The 19,416-nt window shown below is 58.9% G+C and overlaps 7 protein-coding genes across 7 annotated transcripts in view; 3 read left to right on the forward strand and 4 right to left on the reverse strand.

Annotated features, from left to right (window-relative positions):
• Positions 1–3,822: 3,822 nt before the first annotated feature.
• Positions 3,823–4,313, forward strand: POSPLADRAFT_1113912 (hypothetical protein; the record flags this gene model as incomplete). Its single annotated transcript, XM_024483420.1, has 2 exons — positions 3,823–3,943; positions 4,039–4,313. Coding segments are annotated over 2 exons (396 nt in total), but the record flags the coding sequence as incomplete, so codon positions are not given.
• A 290-nt stretch (positions 4,314–4,603) lies between these two features.
• POSPLADRAFT_1154690 (hypothetical protein) lies at positions 4,604–6,426 on the reverse strand (the record flags this gene model as incomplete). Its single annotated transcript, XM_024486872.1, has 4 exons — positions 4,604–4,918; positions 4,950–5,175; positions 5,225–5,538; positions 6,172–6,426. 4 exons carry the CDS (start codon positions 6,424–6,426, stop codon positions 4,604–4,606), a joined length of 1,110 nt encoding a protein of 369 aa, XP_024334988.1.
• Positions 6,427–6,540: 114 nt separating this feature from the next.
• Positions 6,541–6,807, forward strand: POSPLADRAFT_1060706 (hypothetical protein; the record flags this gene model as incomplete). Its single annotated transcript, XM_024481296.1, has 2 exons — positions 6,541–6,709; positions 6,764–6,807. The coding sequence occupies 2 exons, from the start codon at positions 6,541–6,543 to the stop codon at positions 6,805–6,807; spliced, it is 213 nt and encodes a 70-aa protein (XP_024334989.1).
• A 1,822-nt stretch (positions 6,808–8,629) lies between these two features.
• On the reverse strand, positions 8,630–12,773 carry POSPLADRAFT_1060707 (hypothetical protein; the record flags this gene model as incomplete). The annotated part of the gene is made up of 7 exons (XM_024481297.1): positions 8,630–10,895; positions 10,953–11,181; positions 11,232–11,352; positions 11,406–11,821; positions 11,891–11,922; positions 11,995–12,341; positions 12,405–12,773. The coding sequence occupies 7 exons, from the start codon at positions 12,771–12,773 to the stop codon at positions 8,630–8,632; spliced, it is 3,780 nt and encodes a 1,259-aa protein (XP_024334990.1).
• Positions 12,774–13,942: 1,169 nt separating this feature from the next.
• On the reverse strand, positions 13,943–14,811 carry POSPLADRAFT_1041368 (hypothetical protein). Its single transcript, XM_024477896.1, has 3 exons — positions 14,630–14,811; positions 14,279–14,564; positions 13,943–14,169 (listed from the first exon to the last, which is right to left on the reverse strand). The coding sequence occupies exons 1-3, from the start codon at positions 14,778–14,780 to the stop codon at positions 14,022–14,024; spliced, it is 585 nt and encodes a 194-aa protein (XP_024334991.1). The 5' UTR covers positions 14,781–14,811; the 3' UTR covers positions 13,943–14,021.
• A 1,325-nt stretch (positions 14,812–16,136) lies between these two features.
• On the reverse strand, positions 16,137–17,291 carry POSPLADRAFT_1154321 (hypothetical protein; the record flags this gene model as incomplete). Its single annotated transcript, XM_024486839.1, has 5 exons — positions 16,137–16,207; positions 16,263–16,368; positions 16,517–16,592; positions 16,745–16,901; positions 16,937–17,291. The coding sequence occupies 5 exons, from the start codon at positions 17,289–17,291 to the stop codon at positions 16,137–16,139; spliced, it is 765 nt and encodes a 254-aa protein (XP_024334992.1).
• A 1,586-nt stretch (positions 17,292–18,877) lies between these two features.
• Positions 18,878–19,416, forward strand: part of POSPLADRAFT_1154583 (hypothetical protein) — a gene marked incomplete at both ends in the record, with an annotated part of 1,432 nt that continues 893 nt past the window's right edge. Inside the window, one exon of the mRNA XM_024486860.1 lies at positions 18,878–19,144. Within this exon, the coding sequence (XP_024334993.1) occupies positions 18,878–19,144 (267 nt within the window). The remainder of the gene's footprint in view (positions 19,145–19,416) is intronic.

Consider the following 19,416-nt stretch of genomic DNA (forward strand, 5'->3'; position numbering starts at 1 on the left):
ACGCGCCGCGTTCAGGAACCTGTCACCCCGCGTCGGCCCCGTCCTCGTCCGCCGACCTGCGACGGCCGCGCACGGCGCGCCATGGTCCGACGTCTCATTTCCAGGATCACACTATCAGGCTATCTAGTCGCTGACGTCGAATAATCGGACCATGCGCCTCACGCCTCAGCACCCGCCACGCTCTTGCCGCTCGCGACATCGTCCCGTCCATACCGCACGTGCCCGCGCCCGCATCCACCAACTGTCGACTTCTCACACCGTAAGCACGGCGTCAACCAAAGCAACCTCGACTCACAAACAAACTCACCATTGCAGTGCTTCAGCATGCTCCAACTTCGGCCAGCGTACCTGCAATATACATAACGGTCAGTGGACACAGCGGGTGCAGGTGTCATAAGCAGACACCACCTGAACCATCAATACAGCGGCAGATGCGTGACCAGGCGATGACGGCCCCCGGCCCTCCTTATATCCCTCCCGCGACTCCTTTCCTGCATTGCAAACCCACGCACGGACCCTCCCTTCTCCGCGTCATGGCACCCGGTCCCGCCGCGTACGTATCGCAGCCGTTCGCGTAGCATCCTGTAACACCCTAGCAACGCGCATCTCTACCGGGGCGCTCTCGCCGCGGCACCGTCCACCGCCGAAAACAACATGCATCCCTGTACGGAGAATCCACCAATGACAGGATGTGCACGCACGCCTATGTCCGCGTCCGTGTCCACGCCCTATTCTGCGTTTCGTGTGCGCGGCGCGGGCAGTTGTCTGCCTGGCAACCCACCCGCCGGGCAGCGCGCGGGCTGGCGCCGCTCCCGGGGGATCTTCAAGTCAATGGGCAGAACGAGACTCGTGCGTCCGCTAACAAGACATCATGCCGGCGCGTCGTCAGTGCGCGATCACCACCGCAAGCGTCAGCAGACAATCCCGCCCCCTGGCCCGGTCACCACACGTCCTGGTGTCCACATACGGCCCTGTCGTGAGCGAGGCTACGGCATGACACGGCCTGCTCGGCGGGACACGCACTCTGCATATTGCGCCGTCTGTGCCGTCTGCAGTGGGGCGAGCTTACAAGCTCGCCGCGCGCATCTTTCTTGGGGCGCTTGCCAGGGCTTCTCGTGCGCCGCGACGGCATCTTCCCTACCCGCGCACACCAGAGGCGTATCTCAGCACAGAGAACCCGCCGACGGCTAAATGCGCGTGTTTCGCACGCGCGTCGCGGACAGTCCGCCCTGGCAACCCATTCGCAGGCCCGCCGTCGCTCCCGGGAGGAAAAGACTCACTTGGTTCCCAGCACGGCATCCACGCGTCCTGCCACTGGACATCGTAATTGCGTGCTGCCCGCACGCGCAATGACCGCGGGCGCGGGCACCGCCTGTCGGAATGTCCACGCACAGCGAGGGGTGCAACAAGAGTGCTCTTGTACACGCATCCCCGGTCGTGAGCGGAACTACGGCACGGCGCGATGTGTACGGCAGAACACGCGCATTTTGCACGTCGCGCGGGTTGTATGATCTGCCTGTTGGGGGAAGTGCAGTGCGAGGCTTGCAAGCTTGCCCTTGCCCTTGCCCTCTATGATACCGGCACGCAGCCTCTGCGAAGAGCACGCGCAAGATAGAAATATCCTGTGTGAATGGGGATATGCAGGCGCATGAGCAAGACGGCACGGTAGCTATCGGCAACGCGGGCCCGTGTGTGGGTGTGCGGTGCGCGAGACGCAGGCAGTGTTCCGCTTGACCTATGCTCTGTCAAGGCGAAGGATCAACAAATGACGAGAGGCAGCAGCAAGCCGCGGACGTGAGTTTGGGCAGAGCCCGGTCAGTACGCCTCATGTGGAGAAGATGAACACGGCATATGCACCGTGTGAGGGATAGGACATTCGCGCATGTTCTGCTGACCATTGAAGAATGGGCGAAACAGGATGCGCGCGGACACACAGACTGGCCTGCCATTCCAGTGAGAACGTGACCGCAAATATGTGATGGCCATGTACAATGCATCCAGGGCTGCCGGGTACAAATAATATATTTCATTTGCCAGCAATATCTTCAGGTAGTACATGCGGTCAGCAGGAATCCTGCGATGTCCACCGTGGAAGACGGTGTATTAGCAGCCAGTCATGCGTGACCAACTCCACACTCTAGGCACTGTTTTACCAGTGTTGAGTACGCAGATTCACGGATTGCCCTGACCGACGGTCTCGCATCCACTGCCGTGTTGCTATGCTGCTAATTGCCCGGAGCTAGGCCTAGATGTAAGTGGTCATTCGGCCTGACGCGGACAGATGCACTCACCGGCATGGGGATCTTCCTGACATCGCAAAGGCCATCCGAGTTTGTAAATTAGCTGTCTGATGGCCATATGATTTCCGACAATCCAGACCTTTGCAGATAATCACGGGATTGATCTGATGTCGGCATCAGACATATCAAATTACGTACTTGGAGATAACAGATGCAACACATCAGGAGTTCCGCATCTGGCCGAGTTCCGGTACAGGTCATATATATATATCTTGTTTGAGGAGAATTCTCCGTTACTCCCCTTATGATCCTATTCATCATTCTGCTCTATTGCCATGTTCTTCATTTCTGTTCGTGATTCTGCTCCTAACCCGGTCGACATTGGTGTTTGCAGCCTCCGAGTGAGTGGACATGTGACTAATACTACCTCATGTTCAGTCACTGACTGGGCCTTACCAGCTTGTTTATCATCAGTCAGTCTCATGCGATTGCGAGTGGAACAACAAAGGTCAGAGGACGAGGGAGACAAGGTAAGCATGCTGATCGGAAAGTATGATCGATCAGTGCTGACCTCAATTAGGGAACTATAATAGCAGGATCATTTGGTCATCCCTCCGAGTTCGACGCTCGAGGTGGGCATTGGTGGGCAGGTCTGCAAGCTGCCCCTTTGTCCCCAAGCACATCTCGCTCATTGACAGCTCACCAGGTGCGTCATCATACCTGCCGAGTGCGTGCACACAGATCCGTGGATGCTGACCTGCTTGCACCCCAGATCTTCAGGTGCATTATCTGTGCTCCTCGTGCAGCCGGAAGAGGCCCCAGCGTCGAGCCGAATGAGCATTTTTCCTCGCAGTGAGTGCCTCGCCTCTTCATCTGCTTCGTTTTTGTCCATGTGATGTTGCGCGACACTTGCGACACCCTCCTCGACACCCCTGTCGTTCGTTTTCTGTCTCCTCCGCTCTGCCCATTTCACCTTGTGTTTGTGCTTTGTTTTTCTGTTTGTTTTGTTTTTTGTGGTCTTTGCCTGTGGCAATTGTCTTTTCGGTCCTTCTGCTTTGTGTCCTTACTGCCAATCATTTTATTTTCTGGTTAGGTCTGTAGCATAGTCTGTATTATTGCTGGGATGTCCCTACACATCTCGCTACTCCCATTGCATGCATTTCTCCCACGCGAGCTGCCTATTCATGAGCGAACCACACAGCGGAAGCCCACCCACCCAGGCGGCTCCTCTTGCTCCGTGTCCCATCCTGGCTGACGCCAGGGGTTCCTCTTCCAGACAGCTCTCGAGCGCACCTTACACGGGCATCTTTTTCAGCACCTTCCTACGTCGACCCAATCAGCGTGGGTTGTCGTTAGCGCACGGGGTCTCCCGGCTTTCAGGTGCGCTGTGTGTGCTTCTGCTGATAATTGTCGTGCACTGTGAGCTGACCTGGCCCGGTCAGTATCACTAGCCATTGCGGCACCCCACCACAGCGCCTGATCAGTACAGGGCGCTGTCCCCGGAGGTGACCGTCTCTAGACGTGTGCGGGGCATTTCCAGCTGACCGGGCCCGGGCAGCGTGGATCGTCGTCAGCGCGTTGGGTCGTCCGACATTCAGGTGCGTCCTGTGTGCTCCCGCTGATGAACGCTGTGTGTTGCCAGCTGACCGGGCCCAGTCAATGTCGCTGGCCGTCGCAGCGCCCCATTACAGCGCTCGGTATGCGTATGGCGCGTAAGCGGCGGGTTGTTTCGTCATCGCCGGCGGTGGCCGTCTCTTGCCGCGCCGTAGAGTGCTTACAGCTGACCGGGTGTAGCGAGGGTTGGGCATCGTCAGCACGCAGGCGAGGCAGATGGACGACATGCTTGCGCGCGGGCGGAATGTTGACTTGATGTCCCGGTTGCTGTGTCAGTCTGTCCGGGAGACACAGGAGCAAACCGCGGACTGCAAAGCGGTGGTCGAAGACGGTTCCGCAGACGTGCTGTCCAGCGGGAGATGGTGGAGAAGTGAGCGGGAGATGGCGGCGGAGGCTTGGACGATGGGCGCGGCAGGCGCAACACACAGAGCGCAGGATGTTGAGGAGCTCTGGAATGAGAGCAGGACGTGTGTTAGTAACGAGACCGTCGTAGACTATGCAATATATTTACCTGTGATGACTTTGCATCTGTCTCGCTGTGCTGCCTTGCCCTCTACTCTCCTCTATTCCCCTGGACTTGCACTGCTCTCCTCTATTCCCTTGAACTTGCGCTGCTCTCCTCTATTCCCTTGGACTTGCGCTGCTCTCCTTTATTCCCTTGGACTTGCGCTGCTCTCCTTTATTCCCTTGGACTTGCGCTGCTCTCCTTTATTCCCTTGGACTTGCGCTATCTCTCGATTTTCGAACGGTCACTTTTTCCACGCCATGATCGCCTTCCCCGCGCGGCTCTCGTTCCGCCGCCCCAGCCGCCCCGAGATCCACGCCCCGATCTCCGCAAGCGCGTCCAGGTCGCCCGCCGCGCTGTACCGCCGCGCGCCGCCCGCGCCCCCGCCGTGCCCGCGCAGCGCATACAGCACGTCCTCCGTCGCGACGTTCCCCGTCGCGCCCGGCGAGTACGGGCACCCGCCCAGCCCGCCGACGCTCGCGTCGAACGTGCGCAGCCCCAGCTCCAGCGCCGCAAACATGTTCGCCACCCCCGCGCCGTACGTGTCGTGGAAGTGGCCCTGCGCACGCGAGTGAGCGCGTCAGCAGGACGGAACCAACGAGCATGCGCACCGCGAGCTGCGCCGGCCCCACGCCCTGCGCGCCGCCCATCACCGTCTCGAGCAGCGCGCGGATGTCCGCGGGCGTCCCCGCCCCGACCGTGTCGCCCAGGCTGACCTCGTAGCAGCCCATGTCGAGCAGCGCGCGCGCGACGTCCCGCACCTCCTCGGCGCGCACGCGGCCCGTGTACGGGCACACAACGACCACGCTCACGTACCTGCGCGCGGGATCAGCGAGCCTGCAGCGCGTGCGGACGGCGGACGTACCCTCGCACGCGCAGGCCCGACGCGCGCGCGCGTGCTGCGACGGGCGCCAGCCGCGCGAGCGACTCGGCGACCGTGCAGTTTGTGTTCGCCTGGCAGAACGCGTCCGTCGCGGCCGTGAAGAGCGCGATCTCGTCCGTCAGCGGCGGCGCGGGCGGCAGCGGGGGCGCGGCGTGCTGCGGTCTGCTGACTGGCGGGTTCTCGGTGCTGAGCAGCGCGAGCAGGGCGTCGAGGCCCTTCATGTTCGGCACGAGGACGGGGTAGTGCACGCCTTGGAGGTGCTCCATCTGCCGGAGGACCTCGTCGGTGCCTTCCATCTGCGAACCCCGAGTGAGTAGGTTCCTGCCGGGTCAGAGGTAGAGCGCGACACGGGCATACTACCCGAGTCTATGGAGTACCGGAGACCACCCCATCATGCGTGCATAACGGGTCTACTGGAGAGCCTTCCGAGAATCCTCATGTGCAGTCAAACCTGACGCAGATCAAGGATGGGGATGACGGTCCCGGCCTGACAGGGCCTAGCATTGCTGCAACTACATTTGGACAAACTGAGGCAAACATGGGTAGGACCCTTTGTCCGGAGCGTAACCTAGTCTCGTGTCCTGACGTGCGTAAGGCATGGAATGTTTGGGCTGAGCAGGTATGGATAGGTCTGCCTCACGTTTGTATTGGCTGCGAGCATCGGGATATGTCCTAAGGATGACAGCAAGCAGAACATAGCTGCTTTGGGGATGCGCACCACAGCAGACACGGATGCTGCGCGACGCCGATTCGCGACCCCCGGGCGGCACACGTCCAGGTGTCATCTCACACTCGAAGCTCACCAGACGTAATAGCGGTGTTGTGCGCATCCAACATTTTGGGCAAAACACCACTGGCAACTAGCCTCGGGTTTTGGGCACGCCGCGACTCATGATAACTGGCCAGTCGAAGCGACACTCGCCGCTCACCTGCGGAACCCACTTTGGACTGACGAAGCTTCCTGCTTCGATCATCTTCATGCCCGCCCTGCCCAGGCGCGTGATGAGTTCGGCCTTGAGTGCGGGCGGTATGACGGCGTTTTCGTTCTGGAGCCCGTCTCGCGGGCCGACCTCGACGATGTTGACATAGTTGGGGTCAGACGCGGTAGCATACGTGCGCGGGGATATGGCGCCGCGGCGCAGGCGAGGGCAGAGGACGCGTGCAGCAGTGCGATGCGAAAACATGGTGGCCAGTGCGAGGCCATCGCTGCCGAGGACGGGGAGGCGGCTGCGTCAGTGCACGTGACGGTGCGAGGACGTGTGCGCGCCGAGCGTGCGTCGCGCCGTCCACGCCACGCCATGTCGACCCGCGCTCACGCTCAGCCGCCTCCACGGCAAGACTGCCTCGCATGCCGCGTCATCGGCACCACCGCTCTGGGCGCGGTGGGGGTGTACGCTCTGCACCAGTCTCGCGCACACCAGCCCGGCTCCCCTCTCGGAAAGCGCATCATGGCCGTCGTCGGCCTCGGTCTGTCCCCTTTCCCCTTCATCCCAAGCACTTCGTCGCCTGACCTCCCCTCAGGATTCCTTGTCGCTAGCGGCATGCGCTGGGCAAGAAGCCCGTAGTCGCTTACGTGAACATGACCATCGTCCCTACCATGCGACTGCCCAGTGTGCTCCCACCTAATGCGCGGGTCGGCATACTTACAACCCCCCTTCGTCCACCAGGCCGTCTACAATACCTAGACTTAGCCACGATGTATCATTTCTTATAGGAAGACGTGCACGTCTCGCAACTGGCAGCCGGTCACATCAGTGTGGGTCCATGTGGGTCCAATCACACTCCATGGGAATCCGTACGACTCTGGTTGATGTTCATTGTCCGACTGCTGACACCATGTCGGCCTTCGCCGTAGTCCACCTGATCCACCACGCTCATTGACATTGTATCTAGAGGAATACGACGCACTCACAGCACAGCAGGCCTTTCTCTCGCCTCCCCCACCCACTGTGCCAATGTGTTTTCTTTCAGTAGGTTTGCTCTTTTCACGTAGCACCTGGCAGACGCAGTTCTCACCGTGAGACTCCGCAGGTCTCCACGGGCACTATACTCTTATCAAATCCTTGAACTGATAGCGCAGCGCAGAAAGGATGTGTACCATGTGTCTCGCTCGCGGGCGCACGGTATGAACGTGTGATCGGCTGTGCCACGAGCGTCAAATAAGGATGTCCGTAGCCCGCGCAGGTTGAAGGAATTGTCTACTCTGCTCACAGGAGACTACCACGAGCCACGATCATGGCTGAGCGCAGCCAGTTCCTCGAGCCTTCCCAGGTCGAAAAGAGCAGCCACCCAGTGTCTCCACGAATGGTTCCCTCGCGCCCGTCTTTCTTCTCCAAGCATCTTCCCTCCACTGAATTGTCGCCTAGCGGCCTACGGAGGATGGCCATTGTAGAAGGGTCGTCGGCAGACGATGTCCGACGCTGGTCGAAAGGTTTGTAGTGACCGAGTAGGCTAGCTAAAGAATTGAAGACAACATTTGGCCGCAATGTCTGACTGTATGCGCGGTGAATCGACGAACAAAAACCCGTGAACGACAACGATGGCAACACCCGAACGAACAAGTTTCTGACCGACACACCGCCTCAAAAGAGAAAACACTTTCCTAATCGAGATGAAAGCCCTTTCCTGGGCACAGGCAGTCCGAGTCCACGGCCAGCTATGTCTCAGCTTCGCAAGAGTGTCGCCCCGAAGCGTCATGTTTACTTACGCTTCTCGCCGCCCTCGAGAGCGTGAATGACGCCGCGCTTTCCCTCGCCTCCAACGCCGTCCTCGCAAGCCCTAGGAAAGGATCCATCGATCGCGGAAGAGAGAGAAAGAACAAAACAATGAAAGATGAGACAGCGCGCCATCGTTCCTTGAGCCTTAGCGCATGCTCCTCCACCACACCGTGACGGCGCAGCTCCCCGCGCTCCCAGCCAGTAGAGTCTGCTGCCGCTGCGTCGCTTCCCAATACACTGCTGCCTCCCACCGCCCCGCCTGTCATTGATCCTCTTGGCGGGGCGAAGGAGTCGGAGAGGGTGCGTGCGGCCGCGGGTGTGCCAGTCAGCAGCTCTTTCCTGCACTGCATCTGAGTCCTGGCTAATGCTAGAGACTGACGGGACGTCAATAGACTACGCGGGGACCTACGGCGGGCCATGGACCAGAGGCCCGTGTAGATTGATGGGTACCTACGAAGGACTACGTGACACCCCGTCTGCACAGCCTACAGCGTAGTACTGAGATCTCTGTAGGTTCTGCCCGCCTTCCAGATGTCCACTGTGTTTGGTCCATACACTGCATCCAGGCTGCCAACGTCCGCGATACCATTACAGTCGCAGCAAAGCGTACATCGTATGCGCACGGCAAACACGAACACGCTCATCCTACACAAACACGCAACACGACCGCTCACGCCGTCCCCTTCCGCCCCCGCGTCCTCGGCTGCACCGCCTGCTGGATCCGCCTCCCCATCGGGATCTTCGTCGGCCGCGGGGGCGACGGTGTCGGTGTCGGCGCCAGCGCCACCTTCGTATCCTTCTTTGCCTTCCCCGACACATTCTCCCGCCCCCGCGCCCCCGCCGTCAGAAACGCACACGTCGCCGCGTTCGTCGTGTCCACCAGCACCGGCCGCGAGATCGACAGCCGCCGCATCGCGCGCCGCAGCACCGGCAGCCGCGACCGCTCCGCGCTCCCCGGCGTCCCATACACCCCCCTGGTCTTCCCCGCGCCGGGCGGCGTCGCGGGCGGCGTGTTGCGCAAGACCCCGCCCGCGTCGCTGTGCATTATGATCACGAGCTCGTCGTCCGAGCCCGCGTCGCTGCGTGCGTGCGCCTCGCCAGTGTGTGCGTGCGCCTCGCCAGTGTGTGCGTGCGCCTCGCCAGTGTGTGCGTGCGCCGCGTCAGTGTGTGTGGCGTGGGTGAGAGCGCGCGCGGCAGTGTGCGCGGGCGGGTGTTCGTGTTGGCGTGCGCGCGGAGTCGGGCTGGCGGAGCGAGACGAGCACGCCGACGTCTGCGCCAGCGTACAGCCTGCCGACGCGCCCTCGGAGGACGCGGGCGAAGCGGCGCGCTCGCCAATGTAGCCCAGGCGCGCGATGGACGACGCGGCTGACGACGGCGCGGCGGGCGTCTGCAGCACGGAGACGACCTCGACGCGGCGGCGCGGCGAGCGGGCCGATGCGTCGCTCGCGCCCGAGGCGGACGCGCTGAGGCTCGACCTCGACCTGCTGAGGCTGAAGCTGGCGAGCGAGAGCGAGAGCGGGAGGGAGAGCGCGCGCGAGAGGGACGCGGAGAGCAGCGACGCCGTGCTCGCGCGCGGCGCGATGGCGTGCGCGGCGCGGAACGCCTCGCTCGCGAGCGGCGGGAGGTGCGCGTGCGCGGCGAGGGGTGCGCGCGCGGACGTGTCGGTGGCGGGGGGATAAAGGTCGAGTCCCGCGGGGTAGGGGTCGAGCCCCGCGGCGGCGAGGACGAGCGAGGACGCGAGGCTTGCCAGGGCAGACGGGTACGACGCGGGCGGCAGTTCGAGCGCGCGATCCACCAGGGCCTCCTCCGCCGGCGCGCCCCCCTCGACGAGGAACCCGCCCTCCGCGCGCCGCCTCTCGACCAACGCGTCCACCGCGCGCTGCCGCGCTTCCGAGAGCACCTCCACGACCGACGACAGGTCCGACGCCGCCGGCGTGACCGTCTCCGCACATCGCCCGTCCTCGCGCGCGCGCGCCTTCCAGAACCCCGCACGCCGCCGCCACGCCCGCGCCTCGCGCCGCGCGCCCAGCGTGCACCGCACTTGCGCCGCATACTCCTCAGGCGTGCGGGGGCCGGGCAGCGCACTCCCCGCGTCCACCAGCACCGCGTCGGGCTCCGCGCCCCCGCCTCCGGGCGCGTGCGCGGCGAGCAGCTCGATAAAGCGCCGCAGACGCAGGCGCTCCGCGGTGAGCGCCGCGTTCTCCGCGGCGAGCACGCGCGCGCGGTCGTCCGCGTCCGCGCCGGGGCGCGCGAGCGCGTGGTGCAGCTCGCGCTGCGTGCTGACGAGGTGCGTGCGCAGCGCGGCGGCGTCCGCGGCGAGCTGTTGCGCGGCCGCGCGCTCGTGCTGGAGCGCGCGCTCGAGCGCGGGGATGCGGCGGTTCGCCTTGTACTGCAGCGCGAGGGCGGCCTCGAGCTCGCGGATGCGCTGCGCGAGCTCGGGGAGCATGGTGGGCGCGGCGGCGGGCGCGGCGGACGGGAGGGGAAGTGTGGCGGAGGCGGGCACGGCGGCGAGGAGCTGGGTAAAGATGTCTGCGGGGTGGGCGGATGCGAGGACCAGCTCGTCGAGGCCATTAGCAGACGCGGGCCGGCCCGCGAGTGTGGGGGGCGGCGCGGACATTGTGGGCAGCACGCTGTCCGACGCGGCACGGCGGTGGAAGAGGTGGGAGAGCGTGGGGAAGCGCATCGCAGCGGGCCTCGGTGTGGCGGCGAGCAGAATCTCTGGTGCTGGTGCGAGTACCCTGTGCCGCGAGCTTAATAGACGACCTGCGGCTGACCATGGCGAGAGGCTGACCGGCGATCGAGACTCTGTCAGCTCAGATTTGGATTGCGACCAACCTCGGGATGCAACGATCAACGCAATATCAAAGATGATTTGGGATATATAAGCTGCGGTGAAGTGGAAGGATAGCATGCGAAGGTATTGGCGCAATGCAACGCTGTCGTCAGCACAGCGCGGACGTCAGCAGCGGGCATCTCAAGACAGAAAATCCTACCTCATAGTGTTAGATTTGCCGAGCAGGATGGAACCGCAGCGGTATGCAAGGGCTTCTTGAGGAAAGACCCAGAGCTGGCCGACCTGTCCGGGGTGTACCAGATGGCTGATGCCGCCCCTACCCAGGAAACCAGACGCAAAAGCGTGGTACCGCCCGTCCAGAATCGAAGTACGCTTGCCACTCCAGACATCGAACGGCTGAATAGAGGCATAGCTGCTAACAAGATGCACTGTCGAAGCTTGGATCAGCTACAATCGTTGTTCAGTTCGTGGGCTTCACCGAGGATCACAGCAGGGGATGGATTTGCTATCAGTGAATCACTGCTTAGAGTAACGACGCACTCAACGTGAATAGTCATTGGACCCCGCTCCCAAGGAAAGCGGGACCAAATTGTATTCATCTATCATGCCAGACAGGACAAATGTTCTGCGACCATAACAGTCACGCCTTTACAGAAAGTGCCATCAAGGACAGGAACCGCGCCGCGCCAGTCGTGATAGTAGGGACAAGCATCGTCACCAGCGAGAAAGGCATCCGACTCGTATCAATCACCCCCGCACGCATCGACCAGTTGAGGTACCATGGCACCGACATGTTCAGCCACACGAAAACCCACACATATCCAAGCGCGTGCACTAGGCCATCCGGGCACTGCGCCTGCATACCGGTCCGCTTCGCCAAGCCAACGACCGCGTCCTCGAGCGAGATCGCCGCTGCCTGGGCGATGAAGAACGGAAACGATGCGCCGAACAGCTTCGGGCTGACCCTGACACCGCAAAGCCGACATACAGCTGCGTGTACGACGACGCCCAGGAGCCCTGGCGCAGTCCCAGCAGGCGGCAGCACGCCTTGCCCATTGACGCAGTGTACTGTGCGCATCACATCATACGGCCATGGCTATCAGCGGATCGAAGAAGGCGAGCGTGCGAACGGCGTACGTACACGGCGTAGCAACTGATGGTAGGTGCGCCTGCGCAAAGACGTGTGTATGAGCGTCTCTAGCGTCCCGACCGCCCTAGACCAGTGGTGACTGAGAACTCACCCCCAGAACCGCCGCAGCGTGTATGCGTCGGCCCACTCTCCGTACGTGGCAGGCCAGTCCCTAGGAAATGACCAAGCCATGGCGACGGACAGCGCGGAGAGCAGACAATAGGGCATGGCGATCATCCCATACGCTGGGGCGAACCGCGCGACGATGTTGATACATCGCTGGATGTAACCTTGGGCGCTCAAGGAGAACAGGTCGGTGTCATGATGGGAGAACGATGGGTTGGAGCGCTGGTAGGTCTGTGCGAGGTCGACGAGCAGGTACCATCTGAATGCGCACAGCAACTGGTGGCGCACAAACGTCCAGCGTGGCTCGCATGGACGGGGAGGTATGTTTGCGACCTGGAGCGGAGCGAATTGGGTGGCGCGTGAGCGCTGGAGGGGTCAGAACAACGAGGTGCACACCTGATAATTCCATCCTACTCCGCGTGGGCCAGTGATGACGCATGATGCCCAATACATTCTGCGCAGGAACGGTAGTGCTGGAGGCGCAGTGTGGTCGCGCTCGTGGCGCAGGTCGTTCAAGGGATCCGCGAGCCACAGGAGATGAAATGCGGTGAAGAACTGCGATGCGAAGGAGCAGCCAAGAGAATAATTCTGCTGAAGATCCCCGGTGGTACTGGTGAGCACCAGTCCGAGACTGTAGGTGTATATTGCGAATGCCGCTAGCTTGATAGGCGCTTTCGGGCGGATGGCAATGAGTGCTGACAGGAATGCATTTTGCAGCAGGAGCACTGGGAGTACTGGCAGTCTGGGGCGATTGTCAACGCTCATGAGGACTCTGTCAAGGACTCGAGGATGATACAGACTCTAGCAAGGCAGGCTATTGCACGGGTTGATACGCCCCCAGGACGGAGCCAGGGCATTATATTTGTGCCCCCACACATGCGTAGACCCATTCCAGGTCCTCGTATCTCGTGAGAAGGCAACCGAGGTAGTCCGCGAGACGGAACAGGTTGAACTACACCGTGAAGTTTCCCGCCAGAGTCGGTCATTTCAAGACGGTGCCGATTATAATTTAGAAATGTCAGTACATTTAGGGTAGTTGGACTGATGATCTGATCGTGAGCGTTTGAAGTCATTGCATGTGCCACATAGCCACTCAGCTGGGACGACTTCGAGTGGCTCGACATCGCAAGATAGTAGATTAGGATGCCGAGGCAACAAGTGTGACTACCAAAGTCAGAGCCCTTCTATCATCGCATTGCGCTGCAAAGCCACAGCTCGGCCGTCTTCCGAGGAGTAGTCAATAGTCAATGGTGAGAGTCCGCCTCGAATGTCAGTGGCTCCATCTCCGAGACATTGGGATTGGAGAGCATGTATCTAGCAATCAGGAGTCGCTGTACGCGCCGCGTGGGCACGGCGGCGGCGCGGGCGGGTACAAAACCACGGACTCGTTCGCGCAATTATGCAGCCTGGTAGGCGATCTCTCTTGATCCTCGGAGGCATTCACATACCATTGCACGGGCACTGCACCAGGATATCCTTCGAGACGCACGTGTCACAATGAACGAGCTTAGATAGGAGCGAATTCCAGATCAGCTCTGACGCATACCCTGTCGGACTCCAGAAAACAACTCGTGGCGGTTACTAGTATGTGTACGAGGTTACGTTGAGATCAACATGTCTTGGATGCAGCAACATGGGGTCTCACACCTTGTACAGATTCGAGCGACAGCAGAAGACCGGCTCAAGCCGTAATCTGAATGAACTCATCCCTTGATCCTATGGAACGTGCGCTTTGTTGATGAGCATTCTGAAGACTGCAAGGTCCCAGCTGGGGGTTACCAGCATCCATACGCGTCCATTACGGCTTCAGTCCATAGGTCATCGTGTAGTCAATGGAAAACGGGTCAACGGAATCAAACCTGGTGGAAATGGCTCGCACAGCGTCGACGCCCACGATCGGTACCTTCGGCCTCGTCTGCAGGTCACAACTGTAATCAGGCATTCACTCACATATCATACAGTTGTATGCATCCTACATGCATACACACGGCAAACAATGTAACATGAGGTTCGCTAGAGCTCGATCTCCCGCACACCGTCCTTGTCCACTATTTTCACCTTATATTTTCCCGGGGAGACAACTAGTCGTTTCGACACCTCGTCAATGCATCGTCGAAGGGTGTCGAGTCCTTCCTCGAGGGTCGCCTCCGGGTCGTGATATCTAGCACACAGGACCGCGTCAGTCGTCATTGCATGAAAGGGCAAGCCGTACAGCGCACGCGGTGCGCAAACAATGCGAGACACTGCACGTTCACGTGAAAGCAGCTCACCTGTCGAGCAAACTGAGCCCGAAATAGCTTCCATAGCCGTGCGCACCAAATGGCACGGGCGAGAGGGTGCCGAGGTAGTCTACCCAATAGAGGTGTGGTGTGCTCGTGCTCGTGTCATATCCGCCAATGAGCAGGTTGACCGCATATGGCCTGCGAGAGCGAAGCGAGTCGGCTAGCGAGCGGCGGATCCACGAGGCAGCGGAGGGAGGGCGGAGAGCGTATGTGTTGCGGATCTGGTACAAGCGGATGTTCCGCTCGACATATTCAGCGAATTGCAGCGTGTCGCCTGCAGTCATACGACATGAAAGTCTTTCAGCGGCGGTACATGCAGAACGGAACGTGTGTGCGCACCTGGCTCGCCCGAAAACGCCATAAGGAGGTGCGGGCTGAGGACCTTGATCTTGTCCTCGTCCGTCTTCATCTTCACGATAGAACGCGCCGCGGTCGTGTCCGCTGCGACAATCACATAGCCCTTTCCCGTCAACGCAAACGAAATATCCATGGTATCTGACGGTGGATGTGAGGGAAATGAGAGTGAGCTTGAAGAACGTGCGCGCGCCGTCTACGCGTTCTCGCGGGACGCGTCATTCGGCAGTTCCCGACCAGTTATGGGCGTCTCGCTCACTCAGGCTTGCTCCTTTCACTCCCTCTATGCCGTCTGGGCGATATATGCGCTATTGTGTGCAGAAAAACTTACCTTTCTGCCGTGGCTATGCAAGGTTGGACATTACCCCGTCCAGCCATAGTCAAGTCAAATACGTGCAAAGTACCATATCCCAAACCGCGCTTCAGAGCTTTCTCTTCATCATTTCACCTTCGCCATCCCAGGAAGAGTCCTCTTGTCATTGTGGACACGCGAACATCCTCAATGTCTTGACTTCACCACCTACACCTACACAACGACGAAATCTTCGGCTAGTCAGCAACGGGACACATACATTGCATTGCGTCAGGATACTCATCTTTTTCGCGCTTTTGGCAGGCGGCGTGCACCGTTCCCACATCTCACATTGACGACGAGACGAGGTGCGTAGCAAGAGCCGGCCGTCACTTGCTACGCACACCGCCTCGTCGTCAGTGCTACACTACATCCATCCTGCTTCCCATATCGACCAGCTACGCTAGCATACGAAAATATTAGGGTGTGAAAGGGACAGTTGGAAACGCTCACCGTGGCGTCAGAATAATCATGGAACTGGGAGCAGATGAGTACATGCGACAATCTACCCTAGCATGACCCCTACTGCTCAAACTTCCCTGCTACAAACGCATCCCCCGTTTGTCCCGAAGTATCTTCTCGTCGGATCGTCTTCGCCTGGTCACAAAGATGTAAGTGGTCTGTTTAAACAATGTGAGCCATGACCAAGATGTGATCAAACGGAGACACATTCGCCCCCTTCGACGGTAGGTGGAATCACGGACCTACATCCTCTGCTCACAGCTACAGTGGAGGCTGACCAACGAGAAAATCAATCAGGACAGAACAGCGGGACACAGTCAAGAATGACTGATCTTTTTTCGTGAGTATCCCTGCTTCACTTCACCCCCTCCAGAGCCGACAAGAAGGTCTGCGCAAAAAGAGCCGGCCGTCCCTTAGTGCGCAAACCCCCTCGCCGCCGACACTCCCCACTCCCTTACAGCTACCTTTCCCGCGCTTGTGCGTCAACCATGGCCGCAAGATGACGTATTCCTGTGCAGATACAATTTCAGACAGGATAGGAATTACTGCGATATTACATAGCTCTTACCACGACTGCAGATTCACGCTACATGAAAAGAGGTAAGCGAACTGTGCGTGAAGACTTCGCTCTGGTCTATAAAGTCAGCCTGCCGAATATAAACGACCATCGCTTGAATGTTACGGGATCATGTGATTCTGGATGGTTGCGGTACGCTTGTCCTCATCGCTGTCCCCCGGATCCTGCACGGCTCTGATCACAGTGAGGTACATCACCACATTCAAATGGAAGCCGGAATGACTCACCTTGTGCCGTATCAGGAGTGCTCGACCACCGCCCTACATGTCTGGCTGTGCCCACCTCCAATCCTATACAGTCGTCAAATTGTAGGGTTGCATCGAGGTGAGTGATCTACCTCAATGGGTGAAGGGTATCAGCATCTCGTTGATACAGAGAATGTGCAAATATTAGAGGGTCTGGAGTCTGAATAAACGCTGAGTTCACCGGGGGTCATGGGGTCCCCTCGCTCAGACGTCTCGTCAGCCTCCGTCGCCCATACCTGATATCCTATCCGTCCAGGGAGCTTCGGTTCTTCTCTCGCGTGCGCACCGTCGATGTTGATATCCGATGTTGACCTAGATCCCATTGAAAATGAAGCACATCGTCAGAAAATTTTCAAAGAACCCAGACGAGAGTATTTTTCTTGATTTTGAGCATTTCTGGTTTTTATGGGCCTTTATATTTTTAGAGAGAGAGAGAGAGAGAGAGAAGAACTGAAGAAAGGTACGTGACGACGGGCAAGCCGCCTTCACGCCCTTGACCAGGGCGCGTCGGTTCGTCCCCAGAAGACAGCCCAGAGACCCCCCGAGGCCTAGAAACTCGAGGAATACTCCGGCGCCCCCAGGTCCCCTCGGCCGCCCGGCGGTCTGTTTTGAAAGGCATTGCTGCCCAGGCGCACAAAACGTTCACAGAAACATACGGTGCGTGAGCGCCTTGTCCTCGCGCGCGACGTCCAGCGGGATGAGCGTGCAGCCGACGGTGTACGCGCCGCATGCCCGCCAGCCGTGCTCGCCGACCTCCAGCGGCCCGGAGATGGTGCGTCCGCGGCGCTTCTGTGCGGCTTCAAGGGAGATCAGGTCGCAGCTGAGCTGGTAGCGGCCCATGGGTGCAGCGAGGTCGACCTTGTTTGTCAGGGTGGCCTCGTGCCCGCGGGGGATTTTCTTCCAACCGAGGCGCTGGCCGAGGGTCTTTGCGGACACCTTGACGGCTGCAGGAGCGCCACGACGGGCGATGATGGGGAGCGCGAAGGGACAGATGGTGGTCTGGGAGGCCATTGTATATAGCTCGCAGAACGACGGGGTAGGTGTGGAATGCAGTGCTATGTGGTGAGTGCGCGAAGCAAGTAGATGGAGGGGATATTTTGGCCAATGCTTGCCTCTTATGCGCAGCGGACGTTGCGTGCGAGACCAGACAATATCGGGCACGATTGCAAGGGTCTTCGGGGAGACCATACCATGCCGGGCAGAAATATAAGGATTGTAGAACGGACCACGATGCGCCAATATGATTGTTTCAAGAATGGTCTAGTCCAGACGTACACAAAAACATTTATCAATGCTGCTCGAGAACAATACCTGTACAAGTAATTGAAGAGCCCCGACCCACACACAAGCAGATTGATGCTGGACAGATCCGGGTCAACGCACTAGGTGTGTGACAACGTGATTAGCTGGATTGTGGTCTCACAAACAGAAATGAGTGCGCATGTAGACGCACCAGGAAGAACCTCTGACGGTCATATCTGAAACTCACGGACCCGCAATTTGAGGCAGAGGCGTAGCTCATAAGCTTCGCCTTTCATCAGCATAGATCTCATTCTCCGACAAACTTCTGCTGTCTTGCAACACCAACGTGTGTTGAACAGTAACCGATGTCTTTGAACGAAACATTCAATACGATTACGCAGGTTCCGGGCACCTCTGATTTTACTTGTGCACAGTGAGGACATCGATAGTACATTCACAAACCTTGTCCGGTATGTCCGTGTTGAGACGATTTCAAAAGCGCTTTTCCCGTTCACGTCTTAGTTTAGTAAGTAATTGCCTTCGGTGATACCTCATCCTCAAATCAGCGCTCCTGACCGCTCAGTGGCTCGTGACCTTCCCCTTGTATATTGTGCGCATAACACTCGCCTCGTTTGAAATGTGATACTGATGTTGTTATGATCCCTCATTTTGCGCACCAAGAATGGACGTGCCGTCATTGACTGTCTTGTGCCCTCAATCCCGAGGATTCGTTATGCGTTATATCGACTAAGCGGCTGCAATTGCAAATTGGCCAAGCGGCTTGGGCCGTGCATCATGACCGGTATCTCTTTGGGCCATATGCCTAGGAACGCGTCTGCAATACTGACCGCGGGGAACGCATTTCTGCGTGACGCAGTGTTCGTGAAAGCCACATGGACCGACGCCTCGATCAAACAAATAAGGGTCTCGCCAAGATAGGCAACTCCTTAGGTTTGTCCTCCGCAAGTCCCTGACAGTGGGAACATATCAGGCTCCTTCCCGCCGTCTTCGGGAGGTGAGGGGGACTTCACTCGAGGGCGGAATTCATGCTAAGTCCCAATAGCTTAGGGAAGATCATATCATAGATCCCATCACATATATCACGTGCACTATTCAAAATTTCAAACTCCACAATCTTAATCCCCCTCACCTCCCTGTGACGGCTGGCACAAAACATTGGTAAATAGCGGCGCTCGGAGCCGGACCTACTCCATATAGTATTAGATCACGGCCAAAAAGTAAAAGCATAGAACTAAATGATATGATATATGTTTCCGTCAAAATGGACATGCGGTTGCGTTGCCTAGAGTACAGAGTGGTAGCATGGGTGCGCGCGAACACTAGTGCTGCCTGCGATGTCTCTAAACAAGCCCTCCTTGCCGACTATTGATGCTATCCGGAAGAAGACGTTTGCGAAGCTGGGCCGCGACCCTTGCGAATGGCAGGCGAAGGTGGCGCGCGAGATCCTAAGGGCAGAAAAGGATGTTATATGTGTTGCACCAACGGGTGCGGGAAAAACACTCACGTTCTGGATGCCGTTATTGTTCCGAGAGGATGGAATACAGATCGTAGTGACGCCACTTAATATCCTCGGAACGCAGAGTGTAGCCGAGCTGGAGTTGGTAGGTATCAAGGCTGTATCTGTGTGCGCAGAGACAGCAACACCTCAATTGTTCAAGGTATGTTGTTAAACCAATAGTATATGGCTGACGTACCTCAACGGTGTGCCAGGATATCGAAGACGGGAAGTATCGCGCTATAGTTATCAATCCCGAATTGTTGATGAAGGAGGGCGGGGGCTTTGAACGTCTATGGAAGAACCAAGACTTTGCGTCTCGGATCATCAGTATTATCTGGGATGAAGCGCACTGTGTCAGTCTCTGGAGTGCGTTCG

This window comes from Postia placenta (genome assembly GCF_002117355.1).
Source record: "Postia placenta MAD-698-R-SB12 unplaced genomic scaffold POSPLAscaffold_15, whole genome shotgun sequence".
Taxonomy (NCBI): Eukaryota; Fungi; Basidiomycota; class Agaricomycetes; order Polyporales; family Adustoporiaceae; genus Rhodonia; species Rhodonia placenta.